We start from the raw sequence: 15,319 nt of genomic DNA on the forward strand, positions 1-15,319 counted from the left end.
GAAAAGTTTAGCTAATTTTACATCTTCCTTGCCGTGATTATGTAATTTCAACAAACCTTAAAATGACTGTAAATTGTCAATTTAAACAACATTACAGCTCAATAATACATAAATTGTAATGTTAAAACTCATGTAAACGGTTAAAAAAAAAAAGTATAAGCCTCCCATTTCTGCCTTTAAACCCTCCAAAAATTGGCCTCATTCACTTCCATTGTAAGTGCCTCACTGTAAGCTCGATTTTAGCCTTTTTATTTATTTATTTTTTAAGAAAAGATGGGACCAGTTGGAATAAATTTTTGTGGTAATCAACATTATGCCACAAATGCTGTTGACTGAGCTTAACTTTTGTTGAACTCAGAATATTGGGGTTGAATCTGAAAACTAAATTGTATTTTGTGGTTTCCATGTACTTTTTCAAAACACATCATTTATTGATCATCCAAAACCGGTTTTCAAAAATTGCACATTTAAAAGCAAAAATCAGAAACTATGAAAAACATTGGGGTTGGGGAATCTGTGCTCAGTTCCTTTCTTTTAAGAGGAAGCTGACTAAAATGATAACTATTTTAACCTATAGAACATTCCACCATTACAGCAATACAGATGTGTGAACATTAACCAAAAGCAGTTCTGCTGATTGGGGCAATCTGAACAAAAGCCGATGATTTGGAGCAAATTGCACTAGCACACTTGAACACATCTAGTCAAATGAAATAAGTCACTGAACACACAATGCATTTCAACAACTATTCATATGGAATGTTTATTCACTGCGTTTGACACCAAAAGCCATGTTGAGAAGCCTTCAGCTCATAGTAATACATTGGTGGTACTTAAAAATGACCAAAGTTGGTGACTAGCAAAAACTTTGACCACTGGTTGTGTCAAGCATGACAGAAAAAACTAATTGCACATTCCTTTAAGTTTGGTAGCCCGACACCTTAACGTAACATTATATGAATTAGCGTGATTGAAAATGTATACAGTATATAAATAAAGAGGTCACTGTGACAAATAACAAATCAACATAAGCATTACTTTTTCCATCTTTCCTCCGAGGCAAATGTGTTCAAACAAACTGCAACCCTCGGGACATTGTCTCAAATTAGACTTATCAAGCAATAAAAAAAAAAAAAGATACCTGAAGCCTCCCTAACAGAAGTCTATATGTGTTAGTAGGGCACATACACAGATAACATGAAGACTGCTAAATAAAACATATGCTGTTTCCCCATTAATAATGTCCTATAAACATTAAACTAAAATTATACAATCAAGAAATTGCATCATTGCAGCTATTTTCAGTTGAGCGATATAGTTCTCTTATTCGAGAGTCTCTAACAAAGTACATCAGGGTCATTTGACAGCACCCCACTCCTCTTTTGAAGAGAATGCTGCAACATGATAAAATCATTAAAAATTCTTACATTTCATGTTGTAGACATTAAGGTTGCCACAGTGCTTCCTAATGTCTTGAGATGTGCCATTCACTGTCAGTTAACTGCACTAGCTCATTGACCACATCAAGCAAATTGTAATGATGCTTCCTTAACAACTTCTGATTAAGTGGCTGGTTACTAAAACCCATCTCCTGCAAAACAGCCATCATGGAGGCATCATCACAGGCTGGATCAACAGCAGGCCGCTGAGAGAGAACCAAACCAAAATCAGTATTTGCATAACAAAGAATGCTGAAAATCCAGACTACACCATACATTGTGCAACAATCATGCTGCAATATCTAATAGAAAAACAATTAGCATGCAGTTGCTTTCTGCATAGTAGTCACTGTAATGTAGGCTGTTTACTTTCTTGTTAAAAATAAACACAGTAATCTTTCCCTCATTAGAACACTGGTACACTTATGTGAAAGCATTGTTTGTAAATACTGTATAGTTCTGTGAACATGGGAAAAGATTTAAGTAAAAGTTCATGCAAATATTTAAATTCTCTCATCAGTAACTCACATTAATTCCATCCCAGATGTGTGTGGCTTTCTTTCTTCTGCAGCACACAAACAAAGATTTTTAGAAGAATACCTGGTGGTGGGGACCAAAACTTTGAAGCTCCAAAAAAACACATAAAGGCTGCATAAAGGAAATCCAAAAGACTCCAGTGCTTTAATCCATGTCTTCTGAAGCGATTAAATCGATATCGGGTGAGAACGGATGAAAATATATTTCCTTTTTCACTATAGATCTTGACATCAGCAGTCCCTTGGCAAACATGATTTCAAGCCTGATTACTCTTCCTAGTGACATCTAGTGCTCTGTGCATGTGTCAAGCACTAGAAAGTGTAATCGAGCTTGAAATAATGATGGTGCCTAGAGACTGCAATGGCAAGATACAGTGAAAAAGAAGTTATATTTTGGTCTGTTCTCATCCAAAAATTGAATTGATTGCTTCAGAAGACATGGATTAAACCACTGGAGTCATTTGCAATATCTTTGTGCTTTTTAAAGCTTCAAAGTTTTGGTCACCATTCATTTATTGTGTGGACCTACAGAGCTGAGATGTTCTTTTAAAAATCTCTGTGTGTGTTCTGCAGAAGAAAGTCAAACATATCTGGGATTCCATGAGGATCAGTAAATTATTTTTGGGTGAAATATTCCTTTAAGTCTACAATCTAATTCTACCAGGAGTGTCATGCACCGATGAGAAAAAAGTAACACCTGTGAAGCTGTGCTTTGGCCTGTGAAGAGTGCTTTATAAGCAGAGGCAGCCACAGAGAGTGCTCCCTTCACCAGCCCCTCTGTCAGACCACCATGATGCACACTGCAGAAGTATAAAAACAGAAGCTCGTGTCAAAAGAGTGCTCGTGTGGCTGCAAATCAGGATGACTGGAAAGATCCGTTATGAAACAAGACTATGAGGAAGATAGCTAGAACTTAATTTGCTTCACTTCCCAATTGGTAAAGATTGGCGTGTGTCATTTAAAAGTATGGTTTTATTGCCAAATTAAGACAGAAAAAAAACATGTGTCGACCACAGAAAAGCATTGTCTTTGTCTGAAAAGCCATTTCCTCTCCAGTTGCACACAACTTTAATGAAAGTTGAATTATGTAGATGTCTTCAAAACCTGATCTCTTTCACTTTTCTGAAACATTTTGATGTGAACACGTGTGAGTAGTAAAGGAGCTCAGAGAGATAATAACCTCACTGTGTGGCTTTACCTGAGATCCTGGGAGCTGCAGGTCTCAAAGGCACTAACTGGGGCCTCTAAATGAGCTGATCTGCACCCTGGGATGAAGCAAAAAAAACAAAAAACATTTAAGATGGCTTAAAACTACACAAATGCTTCTACATCTCACATTTGCCACTACACATTTGACATTTGTCTTAGAAAAACATACCCATTTTATTAACCTTGCAAGCACATGATGCATATAAGATGCTAATAAAATTATTCTTGGTAACACTACAACCTGGTGGTTATTTAAATTTCTTTTTCAGGCATGTACATTGTATAGAGGATGCACATTTGCCCTCAGAAAAGAAATGTTTCTTTCACCCACTGAAAATATGATTCACATTTGTTAGCACGTAAACTTGCATGTGGATGTAGGGTATACTGATGCAATGAATGCAGCCACTATATATAAAACTGGACAACTGGTTTTCATACATTTTTATCATATGTTGTTTTTGTGATATCCATTACTAAATATCTATCAAGTGTTTACTTGCTTGTTTTGTTATTTTATACATTGCCTTCATAATGCATGTAATCATGGGTTAAAATATCAAATACAGTCTTACTAATCACCTAAATTAATCATTTTGCCTGTCATATTTATTATGACACAGCAATGGTTATGAGCAATTTCAAAAGATTCTTACATATTTTTTCCACAAATGGCACAACTGAGTCTAGCAGAATACTCACCACTCAAGTCATCCAAAGGTTGGCATGATGTGTTCTCCTCAGAGGCCTCTGGTCCTAACTCAAGATCATGTGGTCTCACTGATCTGCAAAATAATCATTAGATGATTACAAAAAAATGCCAGTCCATGCATAATATTTTATGTAACAATAAATTACACAAACAGTAAATGATTAGCAAGTACTCTGTTCTTTTTTTTTACCTGTGTGTTTGAAGAGATGGGGGAGGTGGAAAATGTATGGGTGGAGGAACCATCTCTGGAAATAGTGGGGGAGTATCCAGTATCTGTGAGGTGCAGAGCATCCTGTTCAGGCTACTTTGAAGAACTGGAACAGGGGTGGGTTCCTCGACCTCTCCTTCAGCAGTGCCCTGGATCTGCGGTGCCTCTGGCTCGTTGGTGAGAGGGACTGCAGGCTGGGACATTGCTGAGCTATACATCGATTCTCCCAGGGGCCTGGAAGTATCGAAGCAGTCAGGCAGGATGACAATGTAGTCCTCTGAGGAGGCAGAGGACACCTGGCTGCTCACCTCATCCCACTCTCCTGCCTCTTCCTCTTTTTCATGTCCCTTATTCTCCACTTCCTCTTCATTCTCTTCCTGCACAGCTGGGTCGGTGTAGAGGTTTTCATTTGAGCCAATCAGTGCCTCCAAAAAGACTGTGGGGGAAAAACCCATGTGTGAACTGAAAGATACAGCTTAAATGCAGGGAAAGCTGTTATTTTTTTTATAAAGCTAGAGTACAATGGTACACTGAATTTACAGTGACTTCAGCAGAATCTGTTCACCCAATAGCAATGTGAAAAAACTAAGGTATAAGATGCACAAGAAATGTGATGTAAAATAAAAAAACAATTGCTGTAGTGGTACATCACCTGGCATGACTGGTTCCTCTGTTATGACTAGTTTTGGTAGAGAAGCTGGAGCCTCAGGCCTGTTAGTGATTGGCAAAGGTCTGTTATTCTTTGCCTGTAAAGATCTCTCTTGAAAGCGTGCAGGGTCGTGAACTGCAAAATAATTAGAGCCATTGGTCACTATTTCAAGACATTCACAGATAACAATTAGATCTTAGTGTCATGTAAAAAAGAAAGTTATTGGTGAAGTGTGTAATTCCTGTGCCACTAGCATCACCAAACAGAATGGAAAAAGTCATGACAGTTTTCAGACAGGTTTCCTGAACACTGCCCACATCTGCCATACGTTTGGGCAAACAGAAAGTCCCACCCCAAACACACGCCATTGGTTGAGTCAATGTTGCCATGCCAGGATATTCAAAACAAACAGAGCCAGTGTTTACACTTTTCAAGGCATACTTATTTATAGCGGCCTCTGCAAATTACACTTGGACAAAACAACATTAAAAAAAATTACACACATCACCACTATACTCTATGAGCACTAATACAGTGAATGGAAACACACCATCAAGCCTGCTTAGTTTGGACCGAACCCTGCGTTTAGGCTTGCATTCTGGTTCCTCCTCCAGGGTGAGAGAACGGATCACAGTCTCACATACAAACTGCGTCCCGCTGATGTCTTCATCTCCTTCCTCATTGGCTAGAATGTCCAGGGGCTCATTCTGTCTCTGAGGCTGCAACACTAACACAGAGCAAGCCGCATCAATATACAACTTCATTAAAACGCTGTCCATGCTCCACTGTTTCGTCTATCATTCACAAAATCTGAACATATGGTTGTAAAACAAAACAAAAGTCATTATTACTCCAAGTACATGGTTTATGTTATTCTATGAAGTTTCAGAAGTATGAGAGAAAACCAAAAATAAAGAAGTGACTTCTTTAGAGTCAAGGCACTCAACAGGCAACCCACAGGTGGCATCCAGCCCATCAGCCTTTTTTGTGGCCTGTAGTTATGAATGTATGGTATATTTATTCCAGACAGACATCAGCATAATATTTGCAATTTATTAATTATTATGCAATTATGTAAATTATTAATTACATCTTTGATGCACACACCCTTGTGTCAGTGCAAATGCAGCAAGAATTATTCAGGCTTTAGTCACGGTTTAATTTTCTTCCATCCATTACTGTTCAGTGATGTGAAGTTCTAAAGAAACTTTATTCACATAGAATATCTACAGTGGGCTAAAAGTATTCAGGCACTTACATCACCCTCAAAATGGATGAATGGCATTGCAATAGATAACAAAATCTCAAACCAAGTGGGATTTCCTTAGATTTCAGAAATCAAAGAAAGTTTGCACAAGCACACTTTGACTTGGCAAGCAAAACATTTCATAAAAAGAAGTATGTTATGCCAAAATTAAGACAAAACATTTTGTTGACCAGCTAGATAAAAGTAATTGAGAAAATAGCTGAGAAACGTTATACATGGTCCCTCTCTGCTAGCTAGCAAGCTCTGCTTAAAAGCAACTACATAGGAACGCTATTTAGAATAACAGAAATAATCTCTAGTGGCTTTTATATGTAATTACTTCAAATCATTAGGTCCCATGTCTTGGTGATTTTCTGTGACAATTCAAGATTGCTTAGGTCCACAAACCTTTCCCACTTGAACATCCAGCCTTGGCTTTGTTTAGTCCCCTTCCATGCTTTCCAAACAAGGATCCATGATGAGGAGGTGGAGAAATACAGTGGGTCATATCTGAAGCGATTACACAATTACTCAAAAAAAATGGACAAACTAAATATTCATCTAACACAGAACAGTCCCTGAGGATACAGTACACTACATAATTGTGCATAGAATGAGGCCTTACCAGCTGGAGTGTTGGCTGGTACTTTCACCAATTCTTCCACAATGTTTTTATCCAACAACTCAAATGACAACAGATCCTGAAAAACAAGAATATGGACATTAGTTCATGTGATGTGTGCCCAACTAATGTAAGGAAGTCTTGTTGTGCCTGGCCAATGTAAGTACCTGTGCTGTTAGTAAGTCAACAGAGGGTATGTAGTACTCTCTCCTGGAGCTGGTAGACACTTGAGCATTACAGTCCCTGGTGCCTGAACAGAATATCCCCTCTTTCGCCATTAAACAGAGATCAGTACTCTACAAAAGAAGTTGAAGCTATTGGTGACTACCTCATGAACTACAAACCGTTTAAACATTCTGTTGATTAAATTGTTTTTTAACCATTAAAGTGATAGTTCACAGAAAAATAAATAAATAAAATTGTCATCATTTACTCACCCTCGTGCCACCCCAGATTTGTATGCTCTTCTGCAAAACACTGCAAGTGAATGGTGAATTTGAAGGTCTAAAAAGGACATAATGGCAGCATAAAAGTAATCCAGAAGACTCCAGTGTTTTCATAAGATATATAATAGGTGCGAGTGAGAAACAGATCAATATTGAAGTCCTTTTTCTGAAATCAAATCAAAACTTTCACTTTCATATTCAGCCAACTACTGGTTAGGGCTCGTCAAAGGTGGAGGTTGATAGTAAAAAAGGACATAAATATTGATCTGTTGATTTGCTTCTGAAGACATGGATTAAATCCCAGTTGTATAGATTACTTTAATGCTGCCATTATGTCCTTTTTGGATTTCGGAGTTCTGGTCACCATTTACTTGCATTGTATGGACCTAAAGAGCTGATATTATTCTAAAAAGCTTAATTTGTGTTCTGCAGAAGAAAGAAAGTCATACACATTTGGGATGGCATGAGAGTGAGTAAATGATGAGAGAAATTGCATTTTGGCGTGAACTATCCCTTAAAAAATGCTTTGGAATTGGAACATTTGTAATCATTAAGGTACAAATGCGATTCCGTTTTGCTGGTAGTTAAAAGTTACTCTTCACTCACCAATGTTTTGCTGGATTGGGAGTTGAGTTTCTTCCCTAAGCTTGGCACGACTACAATGCTACACCACACTCTGGGCCCAAACTGCACCCCACAGTGTGCCAGGCGCCAGTGAGAAGTGTAGGTGCCCTCCAGCAGGGGTGCCACAAATGCCACACTCACCACACCAACCTGACCCGGTTGCAGAAAGGGCACTGCAACCTCTTTTTGCTCCCGTGATCCCAGGGTCAGGTTGCCCCACATAAACTTCAACTGCAAAGACAAACACACAAGCACAGATGCAAACATAACAACATTAATCCCACAACATATGTGAAAATTCCAATGATGACCAAACCTCTAGTGAGTTACAATATATATATATATATATATATATATATATATATATATATATATATATATATATCTGTTTGTCATAAGTACCTTGGTATCAGAAGTCCAGCTGATGTTGCCAGTGTTCCTCATCTTCCAGTATTTGATGAACTTGGTGCCCGGCTCCAGACAAGTGCCATCTGGTAGATTCTCATCCAGAAACAAGGCAGTCATTGTGGGCACCAAGGTGGAGCAGGAGACCTTGGGACCCCTGGTTTGAGTGTACAGAGGATCATCAGAACAGCTTTGTTTCAGCGCCTGTCTTTTCCTTGAAGCTCATATCAAAAAAGTACAAAAAGGACGTAATACATAAAGGCAGCGGGTGTATTTTGAGGTAGTTCCATCCACTTGCCAGCGATAACTCAACTATAACAAACAATGTGATAATCTTGATAATGATTGTTCTGGGCTGGGCAGGTAGGTCACCCAGCCCTGACCCCTCTCAGTGTGGCCCTTACTCTGGACTGGACGTTTGAGGGTCTGGGCACAGGGCCGGAGCTGGTCCTGGGCCTAGAGACAGGGCAGGAGCGGGGGCAAGGCCTGAGCTGCCGGTCCCATTGGAGGCTCCACTCCACAGCAGACCTCGCTTCTCCAACCTCAGCTTCTTCTTGATCTCCTTCACCTCTGCCTTCAACTGCCTCCTCTCAGCCTTCAGCCGCTGTCTCTCTGCCTTTCGCACTGTCCTGTCACCCCGTCTCAGAAACCTGAATGAGAATGAACCAAAATTAATAAAAAGTAATATGGCAAGTGTAATTATTCCACTTCATTAAGAAATCAAAGATACATTCAAGATCAACCATTCACTTTAGGTACAACAATGGTCCTCAACTAGTGGGTCACAATTCAAATATACTGTAGGTTGCAGGTCTGTTAATACGTTTGCATATTGTTGTGCCTATACAGCTCATGGTAATATTAATAAAATCACAATGTTTGATTTTAAGGGCATTTTTGTTTACTTTTTTATGATAAACAATATTGGTACTGAGTTGGGTCGCCACTTGATGTCCAATGTAAAACATCTGGTTCCTGAAACAAAACCAGTTGAGAACCAATGATGTAGAAGACAAACTTCTGACTACTGAAGAAGTGCCAACAGTAAGCATTCAGTTCAGAGAATCTTTGAGCACAAACTGTTTTTTTTGGCTTACCTGGGTTCTGGAGTAACTCCACGTTCAGGAACCGACAAAGGAGTCCTTGTTCTCTTTAAGTTATGGCTGGGATCATGTTTATGACTACATGGCTCACATAAGATGCAAGATGGACAAACACTGCACATAGGAGGGAGAAATGTTTTATTTCAAGTATGTACATTTTTTGTCTTGTGATTCCGTTCATTAAGGAGATTACCTCCGTGTGTGTTTATTAAACATCCTTGAGGAGTGCTGACACACTAAACCGTAGCCACATTTCCACTGCCGGTCCAAATGAGGGCATGCTAGTGCGGCAGGGGTCATTGTCAAAGTTGGTATTTACTCAGTCAGAGATACTCATGCTACATTTCATACAAGTTGGATATGGGATATTCCTACTTGATATCTCAGATCTCCTTTCATAAAGAAATTCCATTGCCAGATGCTTGTGAAATCAGGTTTAAACAACCAAAACTGCAGCACTCCTGTTAGCTTAATAGGTGTTTGACTGTCACCAGAGACATCTACTAGCAACACAACTGATAAACAATGCTGCTATGCTAGCATTTGTACTACAGGTGTGCAATCATCAAAATGGTGTTTCAAAATGGTGTTTTACCAGTGTCTGCAAACAATTGTTAAACATGCTTTTAATATCTTGTAATGCAGGAATTTTGACTCACTGATAGATATAATTTAATAAAAGTGAATGTTTATGACTATCTTTGAACATCTCTGGGTGCCGACATGTTTGAGTGAGGTCACGCACATGCATCTCGGCGAAATAAATTGCGGACACATTACAAATCCATTAAGATGCACAATGGACAAAAGCGGTTCACAAAGGAACAACTCTCCATGGCTTGAGATCATGGACGGTGTGCTGGGACATCGTTCTGCTGTTAGTGGAGAGAACACTCGGGAAACCATGGCAGTTAAAGTCGGTGAGTTGTCAACGGTCTCTTATCTTGCTAGCTAGCTAACGTGTACATACAAATATAAACTTGATATTCTAGATAACTAGATAACATGCATAATTGGTTTGGCTTGTCAAATGGGTGGGGTGCGTGACATTTGAACCAGGGTGGCATATTAAGGGCAGGTTTTAGGGCAATGCTGTTTGGCTTTTGGTCCGATGGTGGAAATGCAGAACGATTTTGGTCTTGTGGCTTGAAGTCCGAGGCTACTGGCTCCAGCTGACCAGTTTATGGCCTTAGCTCGCACAGGCCCGATAGAGGAAAAGCGGCTAATGTATCAGCAAGATTTCTAAAACAGGGCCTAAGCTTCAGGGCATTCTCACCTGCACTGATATCCTCCCCCAGTGGCTGGTCCTTTACAGCTACTGCAATTTGGAGTTGAGCTAGAGGCCCTTTGTGTAGTGGAGCTAGAAGGTTTCTGAGTGCCAGAGGTGCTTGGCTCCTCTGCTGGAGGATCTGAGGTCCTGTGTGTGCAACACTGGCCGGAAAACTCACTACACATTCTGTCCACTACCTCCCGAACCACTTGGTCTTTGAACTGCAAAGTTGGTTGAGAACAATTTTTAAACAACAACAATTTGGACCAAATTCAAGTATGTTTTTTTTTTTAAATAAGACTCTGGTTTTTAATAAGTGATATCAGATTAATTACATTCTTTTCACAAAACAATGTAAAACACAAAAAGTTATCAAAGAAAAAGTCCTCATTTTTAAAGTACAGTACCCTGTCCATGTAGGATTTGAACCATGTTGGCACTGCTTCCTCCTCTGTTTTCATCCCTTTGTTGTCCTTGGCCACAACCTGCTTATAACGGACAACAGAAACTGTTTTTTCAGTCTTATACTGTCCCACTCTACAACAGGCCCAGCCCAAAATTATTAACAAAATGTTAGATTACAATATACTTAAAATAATAAATAACTTGCACTTGTAGGATGACTGGGGTTTCACTTATATTGTTAAATCAGTTAAAATATTTAAAATGTAACAGAAAAATCTAGTTGCCAGAAAGTGAACATGGACTAAGCTTAAAGGAATGGTTCATCCAAAAATAAAAATCTCTCACCATTTACTCACATTCATGCCATCCCAGATGTATTTACTTTCATCGACAGAACATAAACAAAATATTTCAGCTCTGTAGGTCAGAACAATGCAAGTAAATGATGGCCAGAACTTTGAAGCTCCAATAAGCACATAAAGGCAGCATTAAAGTAATCCATAAGACTCCAGTGGTTCATTCCATATTTTCAGAAGCAATAGGATAAGTGTAGGTGAAAAACAAATCAATATTCAAGTATATTCAAATGTACAGTGTTATATAACAGATAAATAAAAATATATAGGAGTGTATTTTAAAACTTGTTTTAACAACTCGAATATTTAAAAGATTGTTTCACTTTCATGGCAATTATGAATGAAAGGAATTACAAACAACATCTTTTTAAAGAGGAAATAAGGCTTGGAATTCATTGTTTTACACTTGTGCTCATCATCTAACGACTTGTGAGACTTCAGAAGAAATTATGACATTTCCGGTAAGGGAACATAGTGAGCAACGATGCTCCCTGGTTTTTGGGAGCAAACGTTTCAGTGCACCGGAACGATTTTGCAATTGAGACAGCCCTAGAAATGGCCAACTACCTAATCAGTGCCCTGACTACTGCCCTGACTGAGATGCACCCATGGATTTAACTACTGGAGTCGTATTCAGAATCAGAATCAGCTTTATTGCCAAGTATGCTTACACATACAAGGATTTTGTCTAGGTGACAGAGTTTTATGCTGCCTTTATGTGCTTATTGGTGCTTCAAAGTTCTGGCCACCATTCACTTGCATTGTATAGACCAACAGAGCAGAGATATTCTTCTAAAAATCTTTATTTTTGTTCTGCAGAAAGGAAGACATACACATCTGGGATGGCCTGAGTGTGAATAAGTGATTAGAGAATTTTCATCTTTGGGTGAACAATTCCTTTAAGAATAGTCCATGTTCACTTTCAGACAACTAGATTTTTCTGTTACATATTTAAGATTGTAAACTGCTTACCGAGTCCCGCTCAGGAGTCACCTGGGTCTCCTTGTCTGTCATCTTAACTCTTGCTCGATACGGAGGAGCAGGTCTAGGATCTATCTTTAGATCCTTCAGCTCTGCCTTCACTGCACCACCTTCTGCCTGACCCTTCATCTTATAGACATTCATGTGTAGCTGATTGGCTTGCTTAAATGCACTCTAAATTAGAAGATTAAAGAATGACAACATCTTGTTTAAAGCCTGGACAATGTAATGATGATGATGACAACAAACAAAAGCACAGACTGAAAACAGCAACGGGCTTTATTCAAGTACACTAGCTTATGAATCATCTAAAAGATTGTACGAATATCCTTACCTTCAGAGCTTCTGTGTATTCATCTGTGATGTTAACATAAGAAAAAAAAATATTATAATAATGTTTAATATTATATATATATATATATATATATATATATATATATATATATATATATACACACACACACACACATATACACACACACACACACACACAAACACACACAAACACTCTACCGGTCAAAAGTTTTCAAACACTTGACAGAAATGCTTCTCATGATCTTAAAAATCTTTTGATCTGAAGGCATATGCTTAAATGTTTGAAATTAGTTTTGTAGACAAAAACATAATTGTGCCACCATATTACTTTATTTCATTATAAAACTAAAATGTAATTTAAAAAAAAAAAAACATATATTTAATTGATGACTTGGACCAAATAATAAAGAAAAGCAGCCAATAAGTGCCCAGCATAGATGGGAACTCCTTCAATACTGTTTAAATGCATCCCAGAATGATACCTCAAGAAGTTGGTTGAGAAAATGGGAAGGGTAGGCCTACATGTCTGCAAAATCTAGGCAAAGGGTGACTACTTTGAAGATGCTAAAATATAACACAGTTCTGATTTATTTGGGATTTTGTTTAGTCACAACATAAATCCCATATTTCCATTTCTGTTCTTCCATAGTTTTGATGACTTCACTATTACGGTATTAAAAAATGAGGGGGAAATCATTATAATAAAGAATGAGTAAGTGTTTCAACATTGTTGACTGGTAGTGTATATACATACATAGGCAGCCAAAAGTTTGGAATAATGTAGAGATTTTGCTTTTATAGAAATAAATTGGTACATGTATTCACCAGAGTGGCATTCAACTGATCACAATGTGTAGTCAGGACACTTAAATTCTTAAATTACTTCAAAGAGTTCAGTTTGTCCAGATACTCAAGTGACATTTCACCCACTTCCTGTAGCACTTGCGATAGATGTGTCTGTCTTGTTGAGCACTTCTCATGCACCTTACAGTCTAGCTGATCCCACAAAAGCTCAGTGGGGTTAAGATCCATAACACTCTTTTCCAATTATCTGTTGTCCAATGTCTGTGTTTCTTTGACCATTCCAACCTTTTCTTTTAGATTTTCTAAACTTCCCATAAGTCCTGCACCCCTGAGTCTTCTCTTTACTGAGGACATGTGAGGCATATATTTCTCAAACTAGAGACTCTGATGTACTTATCCTCTTGTTTATTTGTACATCTGGCCTTCCACATCTCTTTCTGTACTTGTTAGAGCCAGTTGTCCTTTGTCTTTGAAGACTGTAGTGTACACCGTTGTATCAAATCTTCAGATTTTTGGCAATTTCAAGCATTGTATAGCCTTCATTCCTCAAAACAATGATTGACTGACAAGTTTCTAGAGAAAGCGGTTTCTTTTTTGCAATTTTTGACCTAATATTGACCTTAAGACATGCCAGTCTATTGCATACTGTGGCAACTCAAAAACAAACACAAAGCCAATGTTAAGCTGCATTTAATGAACCAAACAGCTTTCAACTGTGTTTGGTATAATGGCAAATTATTTTCTAGTACCAAATTAGCATGATTATTCAAGGATAAGGTGTTGGAGTGATGGCTGCTGGAAATGGGGCCTGTCTAGATTTTATCAAAAATTATTTATTTATTTTTTTAAATAGTAATGGTGCTTTTTTTTTTTTTTTTTTACATCAGTAATGTCCTGACTATCCTTTGTGATCAGTTGAATGCCACTTTGGTGAATTAAAGTACCAATTTCCTTCCAAAACATCTAAATCTGTACATTATTCTAAAATGTTGTGTGTGTTTGTGGGTGTTATATATATATATATATATATATATAATACATATATAAAATCAATAAAACTGTAAATTTAATTTAAAACAAACCTTGAATATTTATGCACACCTGTAAAAGCAAGAAGACAATATAAATAGAAGTATCTTAGACCATAACAGTCTCCATTCTCATACATTATTTGTGATAATGATATAATCAAATTATATGAACTCATTGTTAAATTCACATTGTTTACCTCCTCGTTGTCCTCGTCAAAATATTTCACTTGAAAATGACACAACCCGAATGTAGTTTTAATCTAAAGGTTATAAAGAAAACACTAATGTCAGCTAACCATGTAAACAAACACCATTTTTAACTGCACTTTACGAAGAATACTTACAATAAAGACACCAGAACGTTACAGACTATACAGTAGATACAGTAGAGTTAAATAAATATATAAATATATATTTATATTTCCAGACGCTACGCTTTATTTACAAACTGTCATCTGATTTATGGCCGAACAGAAAGATCACATTTTTTGTTGACATTTATATACCACTGGGATCTAGATAAACGATCTAATTGACATACATGTTAAGACGTATCTTCTATAAAAGGATCGTGTGTTTTGATTGAAGGTTAAACGTCTCATATCCCCTGCTTTAATGTTTGTTTATGTAGGCCTCAGTTACGGCCTTCCAGGACCAAGAAATGTAAACGTCCCACATAAACGCCACCCAGCAAGGCTTAATGACTCCTTACCCAGGCCTCCACAGTCTCCCACTGTGCTTTGTTCGTGTCCAAGACGGGAAATTTCTTCACGTTGCCCCTGAAGTTCACTTTGACAGTGACGGGGAGGTTCATGACCGTGATCCAGAGTCGGTCGAGCCGTTTGATGCGGGAATGTGACGCTCTAAATACCCGTGCTGGTGTCAACGGTACCAAGAGGTAACCGAGACTTGTCTTTCGCGTTCTTGTTTACATCGCTGGATTCGTACACGCCCCCAA

The 15,319-nt window shown here is 38.1% G+C and overlaps 1 protein-coding gene across 2 annotated transcripts; it reads right to left on the reverse strand.

Moving 5' to 3' along the window:
- Positions 1-737: 737 nt before the first annotated feature.
- On the reverse strand, positions 738-15,302 carry nbr1a (NBR1 autophagy cargo receptor a). 2 transcript variants are annotated; one of them, XM_052112529.1, is made up of 21 exons: positions 15,074-15,302; positions 14,559-14,621; positions 14,413-14,431; positions 12,546-12,568; positions 12,203-12,385; positions 10,877-10,954; positions 10,476-10,690; positions 9,194-9,313; positions 8,501-8,746; positions 8,094-8,253; positions 7,674-7,922; positions 6,789-6,917; positions 6,625-6,700; positions 6,408-6,509; positions 5,304-5,480; positions 4,757-4,888; positions 4,087-4,540; positions 3,887-3,969; positions 3,174-3,240; positions 2,673-2,775; positions 738-1,645 (listed from the first exon to the last, which is right to left on the reverse strand). In XM_052112529.1, the coding sequence occupies exons 1-21, from the start codon at positions 15,173-15,175 to the stop codon at positions 1,466-1,468; spliced, it is 2,961 nt and encodes a 986-aa protein (XP_051968489.1). In that variant the 5' UTR covers positions 15,176-15,302; the 3' UTR covers positions 738-1,465. The 2 variants fall into 2 exon arrangements, with proteins under 2 accessions (XP_051968489.1, XP_051968488.1); XM_052112528.1 differs by having other exon boundaries at positions 10,877-10,957.
- Between the last annotated feature and the right edge of the window lie 17 nt (positions 15,303-15,319).

The sequence above is a fragment of the Xyrauchen texanus genome, chromosome 40, assembly GCF_025860055.1.
Source record: "Xyrauchen texanus isolate HMW12.3.18 chromosome 40, RBS_HiC_50CHRs, whole genome shotgun sequence".
Classification (NCBI taxonomy): domain Eukaryota; kingdom Metazoa; phylum Chordata; class Actinopteri; order Cypriniformes; family Catostomidae; genus Xyrauchen; species Xyrauchen texanus.

What these genes read in the sequence shown, in the direction of transcription:
- nbr1a (XM_052112528.1), bottom strand. Translation starts at nt 15,175, where the DNA reads ATGAACCTCCCCGTCACTGTCAAAGTGAACTTCAGGGGCAACGTGAAG. An exon ending in TGACTCCTGAGCGGGACTCG is followed by an intron (nt 10,958 to 12,202) that starts GTAAGCAGTTTA and finishes GTCCGTTATAAG; the next exon opens with CAGGTTGTGGCCAAGGACAA. An exon ending in ACCTTTGGATGACTTGAGTG is followed by an intron (nt 3,241 to 3,886) that starts GTGAGTATTCTG and finishes GCTTCATCCCAG; the next exon opens with GGTGCAGATCAGCTCATTTA.